General features: G+C 41.3%; 1 protein-coding gene across 2 annotated transcripts; it reads left to right on the top strand.

Moving 5' to 3' along the window:
- The first annotated feature begins 810 nt into the window (after nucleotides 1-810).
- LOC118364281 (DDB1- and CUL4-associated factor 7) lies at nucleotides 811-18,663 on the top strand. 2 transcript variants are annotated; one of them, XM_035745701.2, is made up of 7 exons: nucleotides 811-1,311; nucleotides 3,842-4,000; nucleotides 13,751-13,862; nucleotides 14,491-14,609; nucleotides 14,939-15,148; nucleotides 15,808-15,925; nucleotides 16,555-18,663. In XM_035745701.2, exons 1-7 carry the CDS (start codon nucleotides 1,174-1,176, stop codon nucleotides 16,728-16,730), a joined length of 1,032 nt encoding a protein of 343 aa, XP_035601594.1. In that variant the 5' UTR covers nucleotides 811-1,173; the 3' UTR covers nucleotides 16,731-18,663. The 2 variants fall into 2 exon arrangements, with proteins under 2 accessions (XP_035601594.1, XP_035601599.1); XM_035745706.2 differs by having other exon boundaries at nucleotides 812-1,311; nucleotides 16,558-18,663.
- The last annotated feature ends 1,607 nt before the right edge of the window (nucleotides 18,664-20,270 follow it).

The following is a 20,270-nucleotide window of genomic DNA, read 5'->3' on the forward strand; positions in this document are numbered from 1 at the left end:
CACCGTTGTAGTGCAATTAATGTATTGTTTAGTGTAGTGTAGTGGCTTTGCTGGCATGCATCTAAAACATTTGTTTTTTGTTTTCCCCACCACTGATCCTACTCATTACTCCACGTGCTTAATTACATCACTTTGTTTTGAGCTTACCTCGCCACAGGCTTTTGAACAGGGCACCTGTCTCGCTGCTGGTAGGCATTATGGTTGCCAAACGGATCCTCTTTCAACCGGTGCAAAACACACCTACCTTGGCCAAATTAATAGAATCTCCTCAATTGTAACGTCGGCACCGTTTTGACGTGCATAGCATGCCATCACAGATGGAGCAATGAGACAGATATTTCACTGGATGTATAAATGTGAAGCATCCGGTTGGCGTTTCCACTCAATTCCAAATATGGTAGTGAGAGGAAGCACACTGGCGGGCAGTGGGTAAGGTGGAAGAAGATGGACTTTGGCCGACATTCTGCACATTTTCTCATCTATTAAACATTTGATCTCATTACAGTTTTCTGTTTCAAACGCACAATATCGTATTAACAGAGTGGACAACCTTTTGTAGACTTTACCCTTTGCAAATGTTTTTACAAATCGCATTTTTCAGGAGTGCAAAGGCGAATTGAGTTATTGCACACGCGTACTTCACAGAGTAGGCGTTCCCTAACGAAAATATGCAGATGTTACGAGTACGCGCCAATGAGATATCGTAAACGCGTGCTTAGCTCTACCCACCTCCTGCGTGTTCAGCCCACTATGACTAATTTGTTCCCATTGGAAACAACAAGCTGTGATCTATCTTGGTTTAGTTATAAACACCATTGATACAACAGTGGTAGTCTTTTTTTAAGTGGTCCAAGACAGCAGCCATTGCTTCGGTGAATAGTCCTATGTTTTTGTTGCAGTTTATTCTGTGTGCTCAATGTAGCGTTTTCAGCTAACCCTTGTAAACGTACTGTAATGTTTTGGTGGGCTCTTCATCAACATAAGGCTACTGCAGATTATACAAAGTAGCTACATTGAAACGTTGAGTGCCATTTTATTTGACTACAAAGGGGAAAAAAAGCATCGGCCTCCAAGACGCATTTAGCTCGGAAATTTAAACCCGGTTTTAGATTAAGTCACAGTTCGCCTTATTTGGTATTTTTTTGAATACATAGATTTTTCACTGCTTTGACCATGTCGCTTCACGGTAAGCGCAAAGAAATTTACAAATACGAGGCGCCATGGACGGTATATGCAATGAATTGGAGTGTGCGACCAGACAAGCGCTTTCGTCTCGCTCTTGGCAGCTTTGTCGAGGAGTACAATAACAAGGTAACGCATTTTCTCAAATTAGCCTACATTTAATCCTACTAGGGTAGAACGGGGAACACAGTAACAACAAAGTAAATCAAATTCGAAATAACGTAAACCTGTTATTCAATGTGCTAATACTTGGTTAGTAAACCTGGTCTCAGAACATTTCGTATTATTCTTATGTAAATTCATTTGTGGATGTCCAATACCTATTTCATATACAGTATCAGTCAAAAGATTGGACACACCTACTCATTCCAGGGTTTTTATTTATTTGTACTATTTTCTGCATTGTAGAATTATAGTGAAGACTATGACATAACACATATGGAATCATGTAGTAGCCAAAAAAGTGTTAAACAAATCAATATGTTTTATATTCTTTACAGTATCCACTCTTTGCCTTTGACAGCTTTGCACATTCTTGGCATTCTCTCAACCAGCTTCACCTGGAATGCTTTTCTAACAGTCTTGATGGAGTTCCTACAAATGCTGAGCACTTGTTGGCTGCTTTTCCTTCACTCTGCAGTCCAACTCCTCTCAATTGGGTTGAGGTTGGGTGATTGTGGCGGCCAGGTCATCTGATTTAGCACTCCATCACTCTCCTTCTTGATCAAATAGACCTTACACACCCTGGAGGTGTGTTGGGTCATTGTCCTGTTGAAAAACAAATGATCATCCCAATAAGCGCAAACCAGACAGGATGGTGTACTGCTGCAGAATGCTGTGGTAGCCATGCTGGTTAAGTGTGCCTTGAATTATAAATAAATCAGACAGTGTCACCAGCAAAGGACCCGCACACCACCACCTCCGGGCTTCATGGTGGGAACCACACATGCGGAGATCATCCGTTCACCTACTGTGTCTCACAATGACACGGCGGTTGGAACCAAAAATCTCATATTTGGACTCATCAGACCAAAGGACAGATTTCCACCGGTCTAATTTGAATACATTGTTTGACATGACGACAAATGAAAATGCCAGTTATTGTGACAGGGTTGGAACCAAAATGATGGTCAGTGTTTCCTAGGGGACCCTATAGGCCTACACCAACACTGGTATTAGGCTGTATTAGCTTGCTACTTTTGATCTGACTCATTTTTTTAGCTAGCTAGCCAGTTAACTTGCAATTAGCATTAGAGGCTAACACAATTTAGCTAAATTCTGCTAAGAAAAGACAAACTAGCTGTTTGCAGATGTAAGAAACACAAACCAATTGTAGAACACTTGTTGATTTATATTAAGAAGCAAACTGGAAAATTTGTTGCACATGCTGCAGTAATCATGCAGACTGAACGCAAGTGTCTCGTGGTCAAGCAACAACAAATGCACTCCGAGAGCGAGAGAACTCAAGTAGCAGTGTAAACTATCAAAATGAATGTTACACACAGCATATTTAACAAACCAAACATTCAAATACAATTATAGAAGGTAAAGGGAAAAAGCCAAACCGGTCCGTGCATCAATACCCTGTGTATATAGTAAAATACGATATACTGCCAGCCGTTCTAAGTAGTTGCAAAGTAGCAAAACATTTCTAAGTAGTTGAAAAGTTGTCAGTGATGCGATTCAATCTCGCAAGCTATTGGTGGCTAGATGTTTGGGTTATATGCCCATCCACCCCTCCCCCCTACATTAGTTTTTGCTTTAAGTAACTGTCTTTATTTGAGTGTCCAGGAATTATATTTACTATGTTACGTTTGTCTGAGACCAGGCTGGGTTAGTGTATGTACATACCTCAAAGTTTTGTTTAAATCTATGAACACTTTTGTTTTACTGATGTCAAATGTTTTTTTTAGGTCAAATTGTAAGTATTCTTGTCGCCTCTTGATTATTGACCTACGGAACATTCTACATGTATCTAACCATATCATTTTTATCAGTAAGAAGAGGTGTCAAGATTAGATTCAGATTTGTAATTTGTTACAATTAAACCCTTGCCTAGCCAGCATATCTGACCTGCTTGCTTACAGATGCACTAGGGTCAGACGGGCTTCCTGTGTAGATTAAGACACTGCGGCACCGTTGTGAGATGGCTCGGAAAATGTACCTCAATCCAGGGATTAGAAATGCTTTGTACTCTGAATTTTTCCATTATCCTAACTATTACATTGAGAAATGACTGCTAGTGTCAGGCTGTATATACCAATTAATTGTCTATTTCAGCCTGATTAATTAGACTAGCACAATTGCAACAATATCCATCACTGTCAATAAAACAAAGGTGTCACTGTTGGGCAGTTCCAGTAAATTAAATTTGATAATACAGGCTTATACTTATCCTCATCACAGAAAACGTCAGGCTTAATATAGGATCAACCTTTTGCTGTGATTTGACCGCACATTTAAAATGTTAATATCTTATCCAGAGCGACTTACAGTAGCAATACGGGTTAAGTGCCCTGCTCAAGGGCACATCGTCAGGGTTTTCAACTAGTCAACTCGACGATTTGAACCTGCACCCTTTTCAGTTACTGGCCCAAGGCTCTTAACCGCTAGATTACCTACTGCCCCATGCTGTTGTTATTGTCTGTTTTCCCCATAGGTTCAGATAGTTGGATTGGAGGAGGAGAGCTCAGAGTTTGTCTGCCGGAACACATTCGACCACCCTTACCCCACCACAAAAATTATGTGGATTCCCGACACCAAGGGGGTGTATCCTGACCTGCTGGCTACCAGTGGAGACTACCTGCGCATTTGGAGGGTAAGAAACCAATAGCCTACCACTGCCAGACCTGTGCCTACCCTGAATATTGTAGCGACCTTAACCCTACATCTAGCGTCAACGTCAAGAGGTTCCAATCAGAGGCCCATACATGTGAAGAGCTTGGTATACAGAAGCATGGGAGACGCTCTCCTGAATGTGGTAGTGTAGCAACCTTAACACTGCTTCGATCTGCTCGCTCCAATTCCTGTTGAACACTTTCTGTTGAACGAGGGAGAGATGGGTTTGTTGATTTGGGAAGTTTCTTAGTAGATTGGCAAATTCTTAGTTTGGATCCCTCAACGCATCAGCTGCCAGGACTGCTACTCTCTGTCCAGTGATCCTGCCAACAAAGGCCGTGTCTGAGGAGCTATTTGGCATAGCTGCTAGCCTAGCTAGCAGGGTTTCGGGGTTTGAGGGCTTGAACACAACCAGCAATGCGGTTAGCTATTGTGGCTGGGGCCGCAGTTTGTCCAGGGTTTATGGCTGTCTAGATACCTGCTGTCTAGTCCACCTGTGTGCAATCTTAGTGTCAGATGATCGCAGTAAAAATACACATCTTCTGAAAGGCCCCAGAGTCTGCAACACCACTAAGCAAGGGGCACCACCAAGCAAGCGGTACCATGTAGCTCAGTTGGTAGAGCATGGCGCTTGTAACGCCACGGTAGTGGGTTCGATTCCCGGGACCACCCATACGTAGAATGTATGCACACATGACTGTAAGTCGCTTTGGATAAAAGCGTCTGCTAAATGGCATATATATAAGACCAAGGAGCTCTCCAAACAACAGGTCAGGGACGAGGTTGTGTAGAAGTACAGATCAGGGTTGAGTTATAAAAATATGAGAAACTTTGAACATCCCACGGAACAACATTTCAATTCATTATTCAAAAATGTAAAGAATATGGCACCACAACAAACCTCAGAAGAGAGGGCCGCCCACCAAAACTCACAGACCGACCAGGCAAGGAGGGCATTAATCAGAGGCAACAAAGATGACCCTGAAGGTCTCTTGAAAGCACCACAGCAGAGGTTTGAGTATCTGTCCATAGGACCACTTTAAGCCTTACACTCCACAGAGCTGGGCTTTATGGAAGAATGTCCAGAAAAAAGCCATAGCATGAAGAAAAAAAATAAGGAAACACGTTTGGTGTTTGCCAATAGGCATGTGGGAGACTCCACAAGCATATGGAAGAAGGTACTCTGGTCAGATGAGACTAAAATGGAGCTTTTTGGCCATCAAGGAAAACGCTATGTCTGGCACGAATCCAACACCTCATCACCATCACCACGTGGGGATGTTTTTCATCGACAGGGACTGGGAAACTGGTCAGAATTGAAGGATTGATGGATGGCGGTAAATACAGGGAAATTCTTGAGGGAAACCGGTTTGTCTTCCAGAGTTTTGAGACTGGGACGGAGGTTCACCTTCCAGCAGGACAATGATACTAAGCATACTGCTAAAGCAACACTTGTGTGGCTTAAGGGGAAACATTTAAATGTCTTGGAATGGCCTAGTCAAAGCCCAGACACCAGCGGAATCCATCCAACTTGAAGGCACTGGAGCAGTTTTGCCTTGAAGAATGGGCAAAAATCCCAGTGGCTAGATGTGCCAAGCTTATAGAGCCATACCCTCTATATTATTATTATTATTATTATTATTATTATATTATTATATTATATTATATATTATACCCTAAGAGACTTGTGCAGCTGCAATTGCTGCAAAAGGTAGCTCTACAAAGTATTGACTTTGGGGGGGTGAATAGTTATGCACACTGTTTAAAAAAACATTACTTATTTAGCATCTTACAATATTTAGCATCTTCAAAGTGGTAGGCATGTTGTGTAATCAAATTATATAACCCCCCAAAAAAAATATATTTTAATAACAGATTGTAAAGCAATAAAATAGGGAAAATGCCAAGGGGATGAATCTGTTGGAAAGCCACTGTAAAAGTATAATTAAACGGCAGCAGTAAAATAACAATATCGAGGCTATATTTTTAATTTTACCTTTATTTAACCAGGCAAGTCAGTTAAGAACAAATTCTTATTTTCAATGACGGCCTGGGAACAGTGGGTTAACTGCCTGTTCAGGGGCAGAACGACAGATTTGTACCTTGTCAGCTCGGGGGATTGGGCAACCTTCCGGTTACTAGTCCAACGCTCTTACGCTGCCGCCCCAGGGTACTGGTGCAGAGTCAATGTGTGAGGGCACTGGTTATTTGAGGTAATATGTACATGTTCGTAGAGTCAGTGTTATTATCTATGCATAGTCAGAGTAGCAGCAGTGTGAAAGAGCGTTCTGTTCAGGAGTCTTATGACTTGGGGGTAGAAGCTGTTAAGAAGCCTTTCGGACCTAGACTTGGCACTCCGGTACCGCTTGCCATGCGGTAGCAGAGAGAACAGTCCATGACCAGGGTGGCTGGAGTCTCTCTGACAGCGCCCGGTATAGAGGTCCTGGGTTGGTAGCAAACTTGGGCCCCAGTGATTTACTGGGCCATACACACTACCCTCTGTAGTGCCTTGTGGTCAGAGGCCGAGCAGTTGCCATACCAGGTAGTGATGCAACCACTCGATGGTGTAGCTGTAGAACCTTTTGAGAATCTGAGGACCCATGCCAAATCCTTTCAGTCTCCTGAGGGGAAATGGGCTTTGTCATGCCCTCTTTACGACTGTCTTAGTGTGCTTGGACCATGTTAGTTTGTTGCTGATGTGGACACCAAGGAACTTAAAGCTCTCAAACTGCTCCACTGCAGCCCCGTAAATGAGAATGGGGGTGTGCTCGGTCCTCCTTTTCCTGTAGTACACAATAACCTGTTTTTGTCTTGGATCACGTTGAGGGAGAGGTTGTTGTCCTTGCACCACATGGCCAGGTCCCTGACCACCTCCCTATAGGCTGTCTAGTTATTGTTGATCAGGCCTACAGCACTTTTGGGTCATCGGCAAACTTGATGATGGTGTTGGAGTCGTGCCTGGCCATGCAGTCATGAGTGAACAGGGAGTAAAGGTGGAGACTGAGCATGCACCCCTGAGGGGCCCCTGTGTTGAGGATCAGAGCAGTGGATGTGTTGTTACCTACCCTTACCACATGGGGGAGGCCCCTCAGGAAGTCCACAATCTAGTTGCAGAGGTGTTTAGTCCCAGGGTCCTGAGCTTAGTGATGAGCTTTGAGGGCACTATGGTGTTGAACGCTGAGCTGCAGTCAATGAATAGCATTCTCACATAGGTGTTCCTTTTGTCCAGGTGGGAAAGGGCAGTGTGGAGTAGAGGTTGACCGATTATGATTTTTCAACGCCGATACCGATTATTGGAGGACCCCAAAAAATACATGCCGATTTAAATAAAACAATTTTTGTTTAGTTTAAAAAAAAATTTTTTATAATGAGAACTTATGAAAGCTGGTGGTTCCTTTTTAACATGAGTCTTCAATATTCCCAGGTAGGAAGTGTTAGGTTGTAGTTATTATACGACTATTTCTCTCTAGACCATTTGTATTTCATTAACCTTTGACTATTGGATGTTCTTATAGGCACTTTAGTATTGCCAGTGTAACAGTATAGCTTCCGTCCCTCTCCTCGCTCCTACCTGGGCTCGAACCAGGAACACATTGACAACAGCCACCCTCAAAGCAGCGTTACCCATGCAGAGCAAGGGGAACAACCACTCGGAGCGAGTGACGTTTGAAACGCTATTAGCGTGCAACCCGCTAACTAGCTAGCCATTTCACATCGGTTACACCAGCCTAATCTCGGGAGTTGATAGGCTTGAAGTCATAAACAACTGCTGGCAAACGCACAAAAGTGCTGTTTGAATGAATGCTTACGAGCCTGCTGCTGCCTACCATCGCCCAGTCAGACTGCTCATTCAAATCATAGACTTAGTTACAACATAACACAGAAATACAAGCCTTAGGTCATTAATATGGTCGAATCCGGAAACTATCATCTCAAACAAGAAGTTTATTATTTCAGTGAAATACGGAACCATTCCGTATTTTATCTAACGGGCGGCATCCATAAATCTAAATATTCCTGTTAAATTGCACAACCTTCAATGTTATGACATAATTACGTAAAATTCTGGCAAATTAGGCGGTCCAAACTGTTGCATGTACCCTGACTCTGTGTGCAATGAATGCAAGAGAAGTAACAATTTCACCTGGTTAATATTGCCTGCTAACCTGGATTTCTTTTAGCTAAATATGCAGGTTTAAAAATATATACTTCTGTGTATTGATTTTAAGAAAGGCCTTGATGTTTATGGTTATGAAGAAATTGTAGCAACGATATGCAACGCATCGATTATATGCAACGCAGGACACGCTAGATAAACTAGTAATATCATCAACCATGTGTAGTTTACTAGTGATTATGAATGATTGTTTTTTGTAAGATAAGTTTAATGCTAGCTAGCAACTTACTTTGGCTTACTGCATTCGCTTAACAGGTTGTCTCCTCGTGGAGTGCAATGTAATCAGGTGGTTAGAGCGTTGGACTAGTTAACTGTAAGGTTGCAAGATTGAATCCCCCGAGCTGGCAAGGTAAAAATCTGTCGTTCTGCCCCTGAACGAGGCAGTTAACCCACCGTTCCTAGGCCGCCATTGAAAATAAGAATGTGTTCTTAACTGACTTGCCTAGTTAAATAAAGATTAAATAAAGGTGTAAAAAAAAACGGCAAATCGGCGCCCAAAATACCGATTTCCGATTGTTATGAAAACTTGAAGTCGGCCCTAATTAATCGCCCACACCTCTAGTGTGGAGTGCAATAGAGATTGCATCATTTGGATCTGTTTGGGCGGTATGCAAATTGGAGTGGGTCTCGGGTTTCTGGATAATGGTGTTGATGTGAGCCATGACCATCCTGTCAAAGCACTTTGTGGCTACAGACGTGAGTGCTACAGGTCGGTAGTCATTTAGGCAGAAACATGATGATATTACAGAATCTGTCAGGGAGAGGTTGAAAATGACAGTGAAGACACTTGACAGTTGGTCACCGCATACTCGCAGTACATGTCCTGGTAATCTGTCTGGCCCTGCGGCCTTGTGAATGTTGATCTGTTTAATGGTCTTACTCACATTGTCTACGGAGAGCGTGATCACAGTCATCAGGAACAGCTGATGCGCTCATGCATGCTTCAGTGTTACTTGCCTCGAACTGAGCATAGAAGTCATTTAGCTCGTCTGGTCCACTGGGCAGCTCGCGGGCAGGGTAGCTTTTCTGGTAAGCCAAGAACTTGAGTGGAACATATATTCCTCAGTGGACTATCCCGAAGCTGTGTGCCAGAATAGGAAAGAACTTATTCCAGCCATTAAAGCTGCCAGAGCGCGTGGGGACATTCCTCTATGACAGGCATTAGGTTTTGATGTTGGTGTGCTGTGCCTTTTTTTTTCCCTCCACTCATAGTGTTGTGTGTCCTTTCCTATCAACTTTAGTTTAATCGGTCCACAGAATATTTTGCCAGAATGAGAAATTGTGTGACTAAACGCAACAACAAAAAAGAAGAACCTGTGTTATGAAGCCTAGATCAATAATATAAAAAAAACGTTGGCGTACTTTAAATGAAAGACATTCAACCACAACTTTTATCGTATCAGATGGCTTATCACAAAACCATTTTGATGTTGACAATGTTTTTAATAATTACTTCATTGGCAAATTGGGCAAACTTAGGCAGGAAATGCCAACAACGAACAGTGAGCCATCGTATTCATGCACAAAAATAAATTAATGAAATTCATTGCAAGTTTGAATTTTGTGAAGTTAGTGGCAGAGGTGGAAAAATTATTAACGATCAATTATGACAAACCTGGCATTGACAACTTAGATGGAAAGCTACTGAGGATGGTAGGGGACTCAACTGCTATATGTCATATCTTTAATCTGTCCCTAGAGGGAAGTATCTGTCCTCAGGCCTGGAGGGAAGCTAGTCATTCCACTACCCAAGAGTGGTAAAGCAGCCTTTACTGGTTCAAACAACATACCTATCAGTTTGCTGACAGCTCTAAGCAAATCGTTGGGAAAAAATTGTGTTTGACCAAATAAATGCTATTAATCTGTAAACAAATTAGCAACGTACTTTCAGCATGCTTATAGAGAAGGGCACTCAACATTAACTGCACTGACACTAATGACTGATGATTGGTTGAAAGAAATTGATAAGAAGATTGTGGGAGTTGTACTTTTGGATTTCATTGCATCCTTTGATATTATTGACCATAACCTGTTGTTGAAAACTTATGGCTTTTCAACCTCTGCCATATTGGGGATTCAGAGCTTTCTATCTAATATAACTCAAAGGGTTTTCTTTAATGGACGCTTCTCTAATGTCAAATATGTCAAATATTTACCAATGACCTACCACTGGCATTAAACAACGCATGTGTGTCCATGTATGCTGATGATTCAACCATACATGCATCAGCAACCACAGCCAATGAAGTCACCTGAAACGCTTAATAAAAAGTTGCAGTCTGTTTTGTAATGTGTGGCCAGTAATAAACTGGTCCTGAACATCTAAGAGTATTGTATTTGGTACAAATCATTCCCTAAGAACTAGACCTCAGCTGAATCTGGTCATGAATGGTGTGGCTGTTGAACAAGTTGAGGAGACTAAATTACTTGGTGTTACCTTAGTTTAACAATCTAGCATAGTCAAAACAGATTCAATGGTTGTAAAGATGGGGAGAGGTCTGTCCGTAATAGAGATGCTCTGCTTTTTTGACACCACATTCCAAAAAGTAAGTCCTGCAGGCTCTAGTTTTGTCTTATCTTGATTATTGTCCAGTCATGTGGTCGACTGCTGCAAGGAAAGACCTAGTTAAGCTGCAGTTGGCCCAGAACAGAGCGGCACGTCTTGCTCTTCATTGTAATCAGAGGGCTGATATAAATTCTACACATGCAAGTCACTCTTGGCTAAGAGTTGAAGAGTGACTGACTGCACCACTTCTTTTTATAAGAAACTGTTAAATCCCAAACTGTTTGCATAGTCAACGTACACACACACACACACACACACAGACATGCCACCAGGGGTCTTTTAACAGTCCCCAAATTCAGAACAAATTCAAGAAAGCGTACAGCATTATATAGAGCCATTATTGCATGGAACTCCGTTCCATATCATATTGCTCAAATGAACAGCAACTCTGGTTTAAAAAACACATAAAGCAACTAGGGATGTACGATATATCGGTGAACATATCGTAGTCGGCCGATACCGATTTGGGCATTTTTAGCTAATATCGGCCGACTCCGATATGTTCACCGATATATCGTCCATGTCTAGTTCAACAGCGATTTCAAAGCCGATGTGCATACCTAATATAATGACGCCACGTAAAATTATGCACTTACACGTGCCACACGGCATTCCTAACTTGGCCCACAATGTTTGCTGTGTGGATCGAGCAGTCAACAAGTCGACCAGTCATTTGAAAGAGTAAGAACATTTTGGCGAGACAACTCAAAGGTGAAATCCATTAAAGCCAAGACAATGGAATTAATTTCCCTTGACAATCAACCGTTCTCTGTCGTGGGTGATGTTCGCTTTCGCCGACTGGTCGAGCACTGGTACACACTACCAAGTGCGCTATTCTTTTCAGATGTTGCCCTACTGGAGTTACACAGTAATAGCGTCACTGCTATTAGCTTCACGACATGCATACTATGGAATGCTGTTTGGGTTTTTGTGTCAAAAAAATACAGTAGCACTGTCAAAGCTGTTCAAAAGTCTGCAAACACCGGCCACAAACAATGTGTTTTCAATACCGCGTTGGTAATAAAGCATCTGTTAGACCGCAACTTCTGGGGTAGCTAGCTTTAGCTTGGTACCTAGCTAGCACCAATACAACCAGCCTGAAAAAATTACAAGTAGAAACTGCTGTCATTTTCATTATTCTTTGCAATGATTTAGGAATCCTTGTAAGTATTAGCTAGGTTGCCACTTGTTCTTCGCAAATTGAATTTAACTTAAATAAATAGCTAGCCAGCTACTTAACCCTGTTGCCCAAAGCTAACGTTATAAGCAGCCAGCTAGCGTCATCTAGCTAGTGAAGCTCGACCGGACCAGGTTATCTGTTGTGAAGCTAGCCACAAAATGGATTAGGCACAATAGCGGAATTTGCAGTTTGCTTTCAAAATAAAGGTATGCCATTGACAGTGATGCAAATTAATACACATTGTATAATTATTCATGCAGAAGGCTAACCGCAAAGTCCACTGTTGTGGCTAATGCTTATAGTGGATAGCTTCACATAGATGGGTCCGACCACCCTTATTCAAATAAGAACGGTCTTATAAATTAGGGTTATTTTAGATGACACCTAGCTATATAGTTAGCTAGCTAAGTATAGCTACTGAAACAGATGTCGTTTCGCTATGTTTTTGGGGAAGAACATTGTTTGCATCCATGAGCTAGCTAGCTTTTTTTATGACCAGCACTGTAGGTGCACGAGACAACTTTAGCAGCATCATAGCATACGTATCAATGAATCGTCGTGACATATGAAATACGAGTGATGGGTAATCTGTGTAATAACTACGCAAAAAAATAATGAACGCGTTAAATTATTGTGTGACGTGCAGTCATTTTCAGGTCCTGATTTGGTCAACAAGCTTAATTGACATGTCAAATAGTACAGTTAAATCCTAAACCAGGATTTCTATGGAACGTCATTTGTGTCTTTGCCTGTCAAAAACATATACTATTTAACACGAATTGACATGTCAAATAACTATTTGTCAAGTCAAATCGTGTTAAATAGTATATTTTTTTTACATGCAAAGACACAAATGACGTTCCATAGAAATCCTGGTTGAGAATTAAACTAATGAACAATGAAACTGCACAGGAAGTAAGTGCAAGAAATATAGATTTGGTAATGGGGCCATAAGTGCCCAAACTTTTTGGTGTGTGTGTGTAACCTTTAACTAGGCCAGTCAGTTAATTAAGAACAAATTATTATTTACAATGATGGCCAAACCCAGATGACACTGGGCCAAATGTGCGCCGCCCTATGGGACTCCCAATCACGGCCGGATATGATAAAGCCTGGATTCGAACCAAGGACTGTAGTAATGCCTTTTGCACTGAGATGCAGTACCTTAAACTGCTTCGTGTGTGTTAACTATTTAACTGTACTAGAATGCTTAAAAGGCTGCTAAAATTTCTAATATAGTTATAGTCGGTCTAATTTTTATTTATTTTTTTGGCAAGGGAAATATCGGATATTGATATCGGCCAAAAATTACATATCGGTGCATCACTAAAAGCAACACCAAGGCACAACGCCTCTCTCCCTATTTGATCTAGATAGTTTGTATGTATTGATATGTACTGGAAGCTACGGGTGCCTTAAAAAAAAAAATATATATATATATATATATTACTTTAAAAAAATGTATGTATTTTTGTCCTTGAGCTGTTATGTATTATGTCATGTTTTCTGTGTACCCTAGGAAAAGTAGCTGCTGCTTTTACAACCGTATACATTTACATTACATTTAAGTCATTTAGCAGACGCTCTTATCCAGAGCGACTTACAAACTGGTGCATTCACCTTATGACATCCAGTGGAACAGCCACTTTACAATAGTGCATCTAAATCTTTTAAGGGGGGTGAGAAGGATTACTTTATCCTATCCTAGGTATTCCTTAAAGAGGTGGGGTTTCAGGTGTCTCCGTATAAATATGTCTGCTTCATTTGATGAGGTGATTTAAAAACAAACTTTTGTTCTTCCCGACAGGTGAGTGACACTGAGACTCGTCTGGAATGCCTGCTCAACAACAACAAAAACTCTGACTTCTGTGCACCGCTGACATCCTTTGACTGGAATGAGGTGGACCCTAACCTGCTGGGTGAGAATAACTTTATCTTTTTTTTTTATGGACAGACTACGTTACCAGATTCTCTGGATGCCTCTTCCAGATCGCTATTGGCATTTAGTGTTAAAAATAAGCTAAACAGTTGAGTCTTAAGCAAGTATGAGCTCCTGACGCCTCTTCACAAACAAGAGACGATAGCATATACCATTAGCTCTCCAGGTGTCATTGTTATACAGCCTTGGTTGGTCTCATTGAAAAAAGAAAAGAAAAAAACGTAATTTTATATAGAGCATTCATAATGTCTACATTAGCTCTACATCGACGCTTCACTTTACATTTTTCAAGCAAAGTCATACTACATGAAAGGTGATATAAAATATACAAATGCAGCATAACCCATTTGCCACCCTTTTATATAGCATGCCATTTGCTTATGAATGATACATAGTCCTTTAAAGGATATAGAAAGGTATCATTAAAGATGTGCTGTAAAGCTTTTGTATAGTTTCAGCTAGTAGTTTAATCTCTCACAAGCCAAAACGGGTCCCCTGCAATTGAAATGATATGTTACAAACTCCAATTCATACAACATGTTACAAATGTATAAGTGCTTAAGATCCCGTTCAATAAATCAATAAAAAATTGTGTTTCTTCTCTGTAGGTACCTCCAGTATTGACACCACCTGCACTATCTGGGGCCTGGAGACAGGTCAGGTACTGGGCAGGGTCAACCTGGTGTCTGGCCATGTCAAGACTCAGCTCATCGCCCATGACAAAGAGGTAAAGACACTGCAGGGGTTAGGCCAGAGCTGAATTAAATTAAGTTCCAATATCCACACTTGCATACTATAAATATGTGATGACGTATTGGCCATTCATGCTAAGTAGTGTGGATATTGGGCATGTAATGGTCAATGTAATGTTATAGCAATGTTCCAAGTGATCAATGAAATTACCGCCTCCACCCATTGTCAGTTGTTGTACTTTTGGCAAATATGGCTAAAATATCTGTCAAATCAGTAGACTATGAACAAACCATATTTTGTATCGGAACAGTAGATGTCACCTGTTATTTCACCAAATGTCTGTCGTGTGTGTCCTTGTCGCAGGTCTATGACATCGCATTCAGCCGAGCCGGTGGTGGCCGGGACATGTTTGCGTCGGTGGGGGCAGATGGCTCTGTGCGCATGTTTGACTTGCGCCACTTGGAGCACAGCACCATCATCTACGAGGACCCCCAGCACCACCCGCTGCTCCGCCTCTGCTGGAACAAACAAGACCCCAACTACCTGGCCACCATGGCGATGGATGGAATGGAGGTCAGCCCTGCATCTGTTTGCCTGTCCGTCTGCATGACTGTCCCATACTTCATTGTACTGTATGTGATTGGATCAATGCTAATCTCCCTCACTAGCTTTAAGCACCAACTGTCAGAGCAGCTCACAGATTACTGCACCTGTACATAGCCCACCTATAATTTAGCCCAAACAACTACCTCTTTCACCACTGTATTTAATTCATTAATTTAGCTCCTTTGCACCCCATTATTTTTATTTCTACTTTGCACATTCTTCCATTGCAAATCTACCATTCCAGTGTTTTACTTGCTATATTGTATTTACTTTGCCACCATGCCCTTTTTTTGCCTTTACCTTCCTTATCTCACGTCGTATATAGACTTGTTTATACTGTATTATTGACTGTATGTTTGTTTTACTCCATGTGTAACTCTGTCGTTGTGTGTGTCGAACCTGCTTGGCCAGGTCGCAATTGTAGATGAGAACTTGTTCTCAACTTGCCTACCTGGTTAAATAAAGGTGAAATAAAATGCTACAGCAATTCAAATAATGCATGTTTGGTTATCTGGCTACAATATTGGACCAGTAAGTCAGTCAATTATGCTAAACAAAAATTCTAGTGGTCTATGATTATATGTATTCTACCTTAGCAGGTGCATTTTTCTCTCGGTCTGTCCCAGGTGGTGATCTTGGACGTCCGTGTGCCATGCACCCCAGTGGCTAGACTTAACAACCACCGCGCCTGTGTCAACGGCATCGCCTGGGCGCCCCACTCCTCCTGCCACATTTGTACAGCAGGTAAGCCCTCTGTTTCCTCCCGCTTATATTATACAGTATTATCCATGTGCCAACCAGCCATGTGCTAACCTTCCAAGTAAAAAAAAAAAAAAATAATTTTTCCTTTTATTTTTATTTTTAAGCAGTATATGGAAAATGCCAAATACTTTGGGATTATTTGTACTTGAAAATTAAAACATGATAATATAGGATACATTTACTTAAATTGTTTTTTGGTTATAAAATGCTAAAGTTTGCGGGTGGTGGCAGTGGCTAGGGGAACAAACTCAAAACTTGCAATGCACTCTGTCCTTCAATAGAGTGCTTACAAGGTATGGAAACATATGTCAATTTGTAATTTTGATGTATATTATTGATTAATTAATCCATAAGATTCTGTTGACACAAACATCTGACATTCTCAGAAAATATGAATATAAATGAAATGGCACATCTGCATCGCTGGTGAGATTTGATTTTATAAATCATTGTTCCATAACATCCCCATGGAATTATTTAGTGAAACTAGATCACAGGGCTGAAAAAATATATACCATTGATTATCAAATCTGCCCTCTAGTAGCCCAGAACACAAGCATTGATTTCAGTCTACAATACACTAACTACTGTCCCCTTTCCTGTCCGGAAAGTAGCGGATGACCATCAGGCGCTGATCTGGGACATCCAGCAGATGCCCAGAGCCATCGAGGACCCCATCCTGGCCTACACGGCCGAAGGCGAGATCAATAACGTCCAGTGGGCATCCACCCAGCCTGACTGGATCGCAATCTGCTACAACAACTGCCTAGAGATTCTCCGCGTCTGACATAACCTGGGCTCAGCTCTTAGCGGGACAGTCTGAGGTGATCCTTGGAATCTGATCTGATCTGAGCTCAGTGTCGATGTCCTATTTTAATACAGTTGGTAAACATAGAGGGATAGTTTAACTCCGGCCCGCTCAAGAACAGACATGGCAACTTCATTTTTATGATCTGACGTCAACAGGGACTCCTGTTCATGTAGGACTGAACTGTATGATACTGGATTGTGTATGTGTTGCCCTTTTCATTTGAGGATAATGTTACAGATGCCCTTTACATTCAAAGGGGGGCGACAACGTTACCCACAGACAATGTTTACACCCTTCTGAGTAATTTACGGAAATGCTCAAGACTCCCTCTGGCTGCCTCTCAATTTAGAATTTTCTCAGAAGCTGTTATTTTTTGACAGACATGTTTGAATACGATGCAGTTCATTGTGAGATTTTATTTTTGTGAAGGGAAAAACAAGAACACAAATCAAGAGTAGCCAAAAGACTCATCACAATTATACCCACACTTACCAGGGCACTTAGTTTAAATCTGAGACTTTTCAGCATGTTGTTTGATAAGTGTATAGGCTTTAACATGTGAATGGATCTGTTTCTTTAAAGTGGTCTTTGGTAGAATCAGCAGTTGCTACATCCATTTTTGGACGTATACATTTAATGATGTGTACCCATTTTGATTCTTGAAGAATATAACTTATAAATGCTTCATGAGCTTAGTTCAAAGTCGTTCCAAATCAGAACCCAAAATATAAGCTCATGTTTGTAAACAAAGTAAATGTAAACGCCATATAGCCTCAAAACATGTTAAAACGATAGTTTTGATATCATGAATGGTCAGTACTTACATCCATAGCAGTCTACGAATTTGAGTGGTTAGATTTCTCCAGCCCCAACCCCTCAGCTTTTGACCGAAGCGGGGGCGGGGAGTCTCTCTTGTTATTGTTTCTACTGCCGATTCCGCTTTTAAGCTCTTTTAAAATGTTTAAATGCAGTATAATGTACGTAGTTATTAGTGTGGCCATTGTAATTTACAATATCTTTATTCTCTTAACACCCCATTATGTCTGAATCACATAGTTTCAGATCATATGGTTCTATTTAAAACGGGACTGAATTCAACTATTCAGGTATTCAAGTGTTTGTTTTTATCTTCACATTTACAGTTTTGCAATTGAACATAGTGACAATTGTGATATGAAAAACATCTTTATTTAATACAAACTACAGTAAATTTCTCCATTGAACTTATTCATCCACTGCTTCATTACAGCTTTGCTATTTGTCTTCCTTGGTTCTGCCTGTAAAATATTGTAAAAAATGAACTTATTGCTAAAGTTAACCCTAAACACTTTGTGTATAAACTAGATTAGGTAAATGTATATGAATTGTTGTAATGTACAGATGGGGATATTGTATTGTTGAGGTGCAAATGTCATATCAAGAAGTGGTTCTTCTTTTTACATTGTACTTCAAGCCTCGGTCGTAAGGGCTACCTACATAACACCGTCACAATGACATAAACAGCCATGACAGCTGGTGTCACCTTCTAAAAATGACACAAACCATTTAATAGGCTTAGTCAGTGGTGGAACACTGGGGGGGGTTGTCAAAAAAAGTAGCTTTATTAGTTTTTATTGGGCACAGGGGAGGGTAGTGCTTTTTTTCTGTTTACATTCACTCTTTTTGCAGGTTTTACTATATAATTTATTCTATCCTAGACTGATTTCCTCATCTGCTTGCGTGCACCCCCATATAGGTTATCAATAAAACGTCACAATACGGTGCAGAGCGTTCGATTTGGCTGCTCTGGGTCAAGGAGAACCCCAGCTCTGCTAAAACCATTGACGGCTAAGCCTACGTGCTGTTTTCAAGGGATTGTTAAATAAATATGAACTGCACTGAACAAAAATAAATGCAACAATTTCAAAGATTTTGAGTTACAGTTCATATAAAGTAATCAGTCAAGTTAAATTCATTTATTAGGCCCTAATCTACGGATTTCACATGACTGGGAATACAGATATGCATCTGTTGGTCACAGATGGAAAAAAAAGAAGAGGGTCGTGGATCAGAAAACCAGTCAGTATCTGGTGTGACCACTATGTGCATCATACAGTGCGACACATCTCCTTCGCATAGAGTTGTGGATTGCTGTCCCACTCCTCTTCAATGGCTGTGCGAGGTTGCGGGACATCCAGAGCATCCCAAACAGGCTCAATGGGGGACATGTCTGGTGAGTATGCAGGCCATGGAAGAACTGGGACATTATCAGCTCCCAGGAATTGTGTACAGATATTTGTGACATGGGGCCGTGCATTATCATACTGAGAGATGAGGTGATGGCGGCGGATAAATGGGCTTCAGGATCTCGTCACGGTATCGCCTTCAATAAAATGCAATCGTGTTCATTGTCAATAGCTTATGCCTGCCCATACCATAACCCCACCACCACGGGGCACTCTGTTCACAATGTTGACATTAGCAAACCGCTCTCCCACACGACGCCATAGATGCGGTCTGCCATCTGCCCGGTACAGTTGAAACCGGGATTCATTCAGTGAAGAGCACACTTCTCCAGCGGCCATCGAAGGTGAGCATTTTCCCACTGAAGTCAGTTACGATGCCGAACTGCAGTCAGGTCAAGAACTCAGTGAGGATGAAGAGCACGCAGATGAGCTTCCCATGATAGGCTTTTTGGCAGTTTGGGCTGAAATTATTTGTTTTTGCATACCCACAGTTTCATCAGTTGTCTGGGTGGCTGGTTTCAGACAATCTCGCATGTGAAGAAGCTGGATGTGGAGGTCCTGGCTGGCGTGGTTACACATGGTCTGCGGTTGTGAGGCCCGGTTGGACGTACTGCCAAATTCTCTAAAATGACTGGAGGCGGCTTATGGTAGAGAAATTAACATTAATTTCTGGCTACAGCTCTGGTGAACATTCCTGCAGTCAGCATGCCAATTACTCAACTTGAGACATCTGTGGCATTGTGTTGTGTGACAAAGCTTCACATTTTTGTGGCCTTTTTATTGCCCCCAGCACAAGATGCACCTGTTTGAGCATGCTGTTTAATCAGCTTCTTGATATGCCACTCCTGTAAAGTGGATGGATTATCTTGGCAAACTGTAAATGCTGACTAACAGTGATGTAAACAAAATTTGTGAACAACATTTGAGATAATTAAGATCCCAGAAATGCCATGTTTCAGCTCATGAAACATAGGACTAACACTTAACATGTTGCGTTTTTAATATTTTTTTTTCAGCGTGCTTTGTTTGATTAAATATCATCACCTCTTGAAGAGCATAGAACTACACATTTCCGATTATTCCACGTTTGGCCACATCAGTTATGCAGCAAGTAATTGCATGCTTCTCATACTCAGTAAACATAATTTGATCATGTATTTTCATTTTATCCATTTGGCATGTTAGCTAGCTAGTAGATTAGGCTTTTGGAAAGAGGTTGACATCGGCAAGTCCTCGTCCTGGTAAAGTTGTCACTCGGACTAGTGTCGTCAAACCAATAAAATATAACCAT

The sequence above is a fragment of the Oncorhynchus keta genome, chromosome 3 (assembly GCF_023373465.1).
Source record: "Oncorhynchus keta strain PuntledgeMale-10-30-2019 chromosome 3, Oket_V2, whole genome shotgun sequence".
In the NCBI taxonomy this organism is placed as follows: Eukaryota; Metazoa; Chordata; class Actinopteri; order Salmoniformes; family Salmonidae; genus Oncorhynchus; species Oncorhynchus keta.

What these genes read in the sequence shown, in the direction of transcription:
- LOC118364281 (XM_035745701.2), top strand. Translation starts at nt 1,174, where the DNA reads ATGTCGCTTCACGGTAAGCGCAAAGAAATTTACAAATACGAGGCGCCA. An exon ending in TCGAGGAGTACAATAACAAG is followed by an intron (nt 1,312 to 3,841) that starts GTAACGCATTTT and finishes TTTTCCCCATAG; the next exon opens with GTTCAGATAGTTGGATTGGA. An exon ending in GGTGGACCCTAACCTGCTGG is followed by an intron (nt 13,863 to 14,490) that starts GTGAGAATAACT and finishes TCTTCTCTGTAG; the next exon opens with GTACCTCCAGTATTGACACC.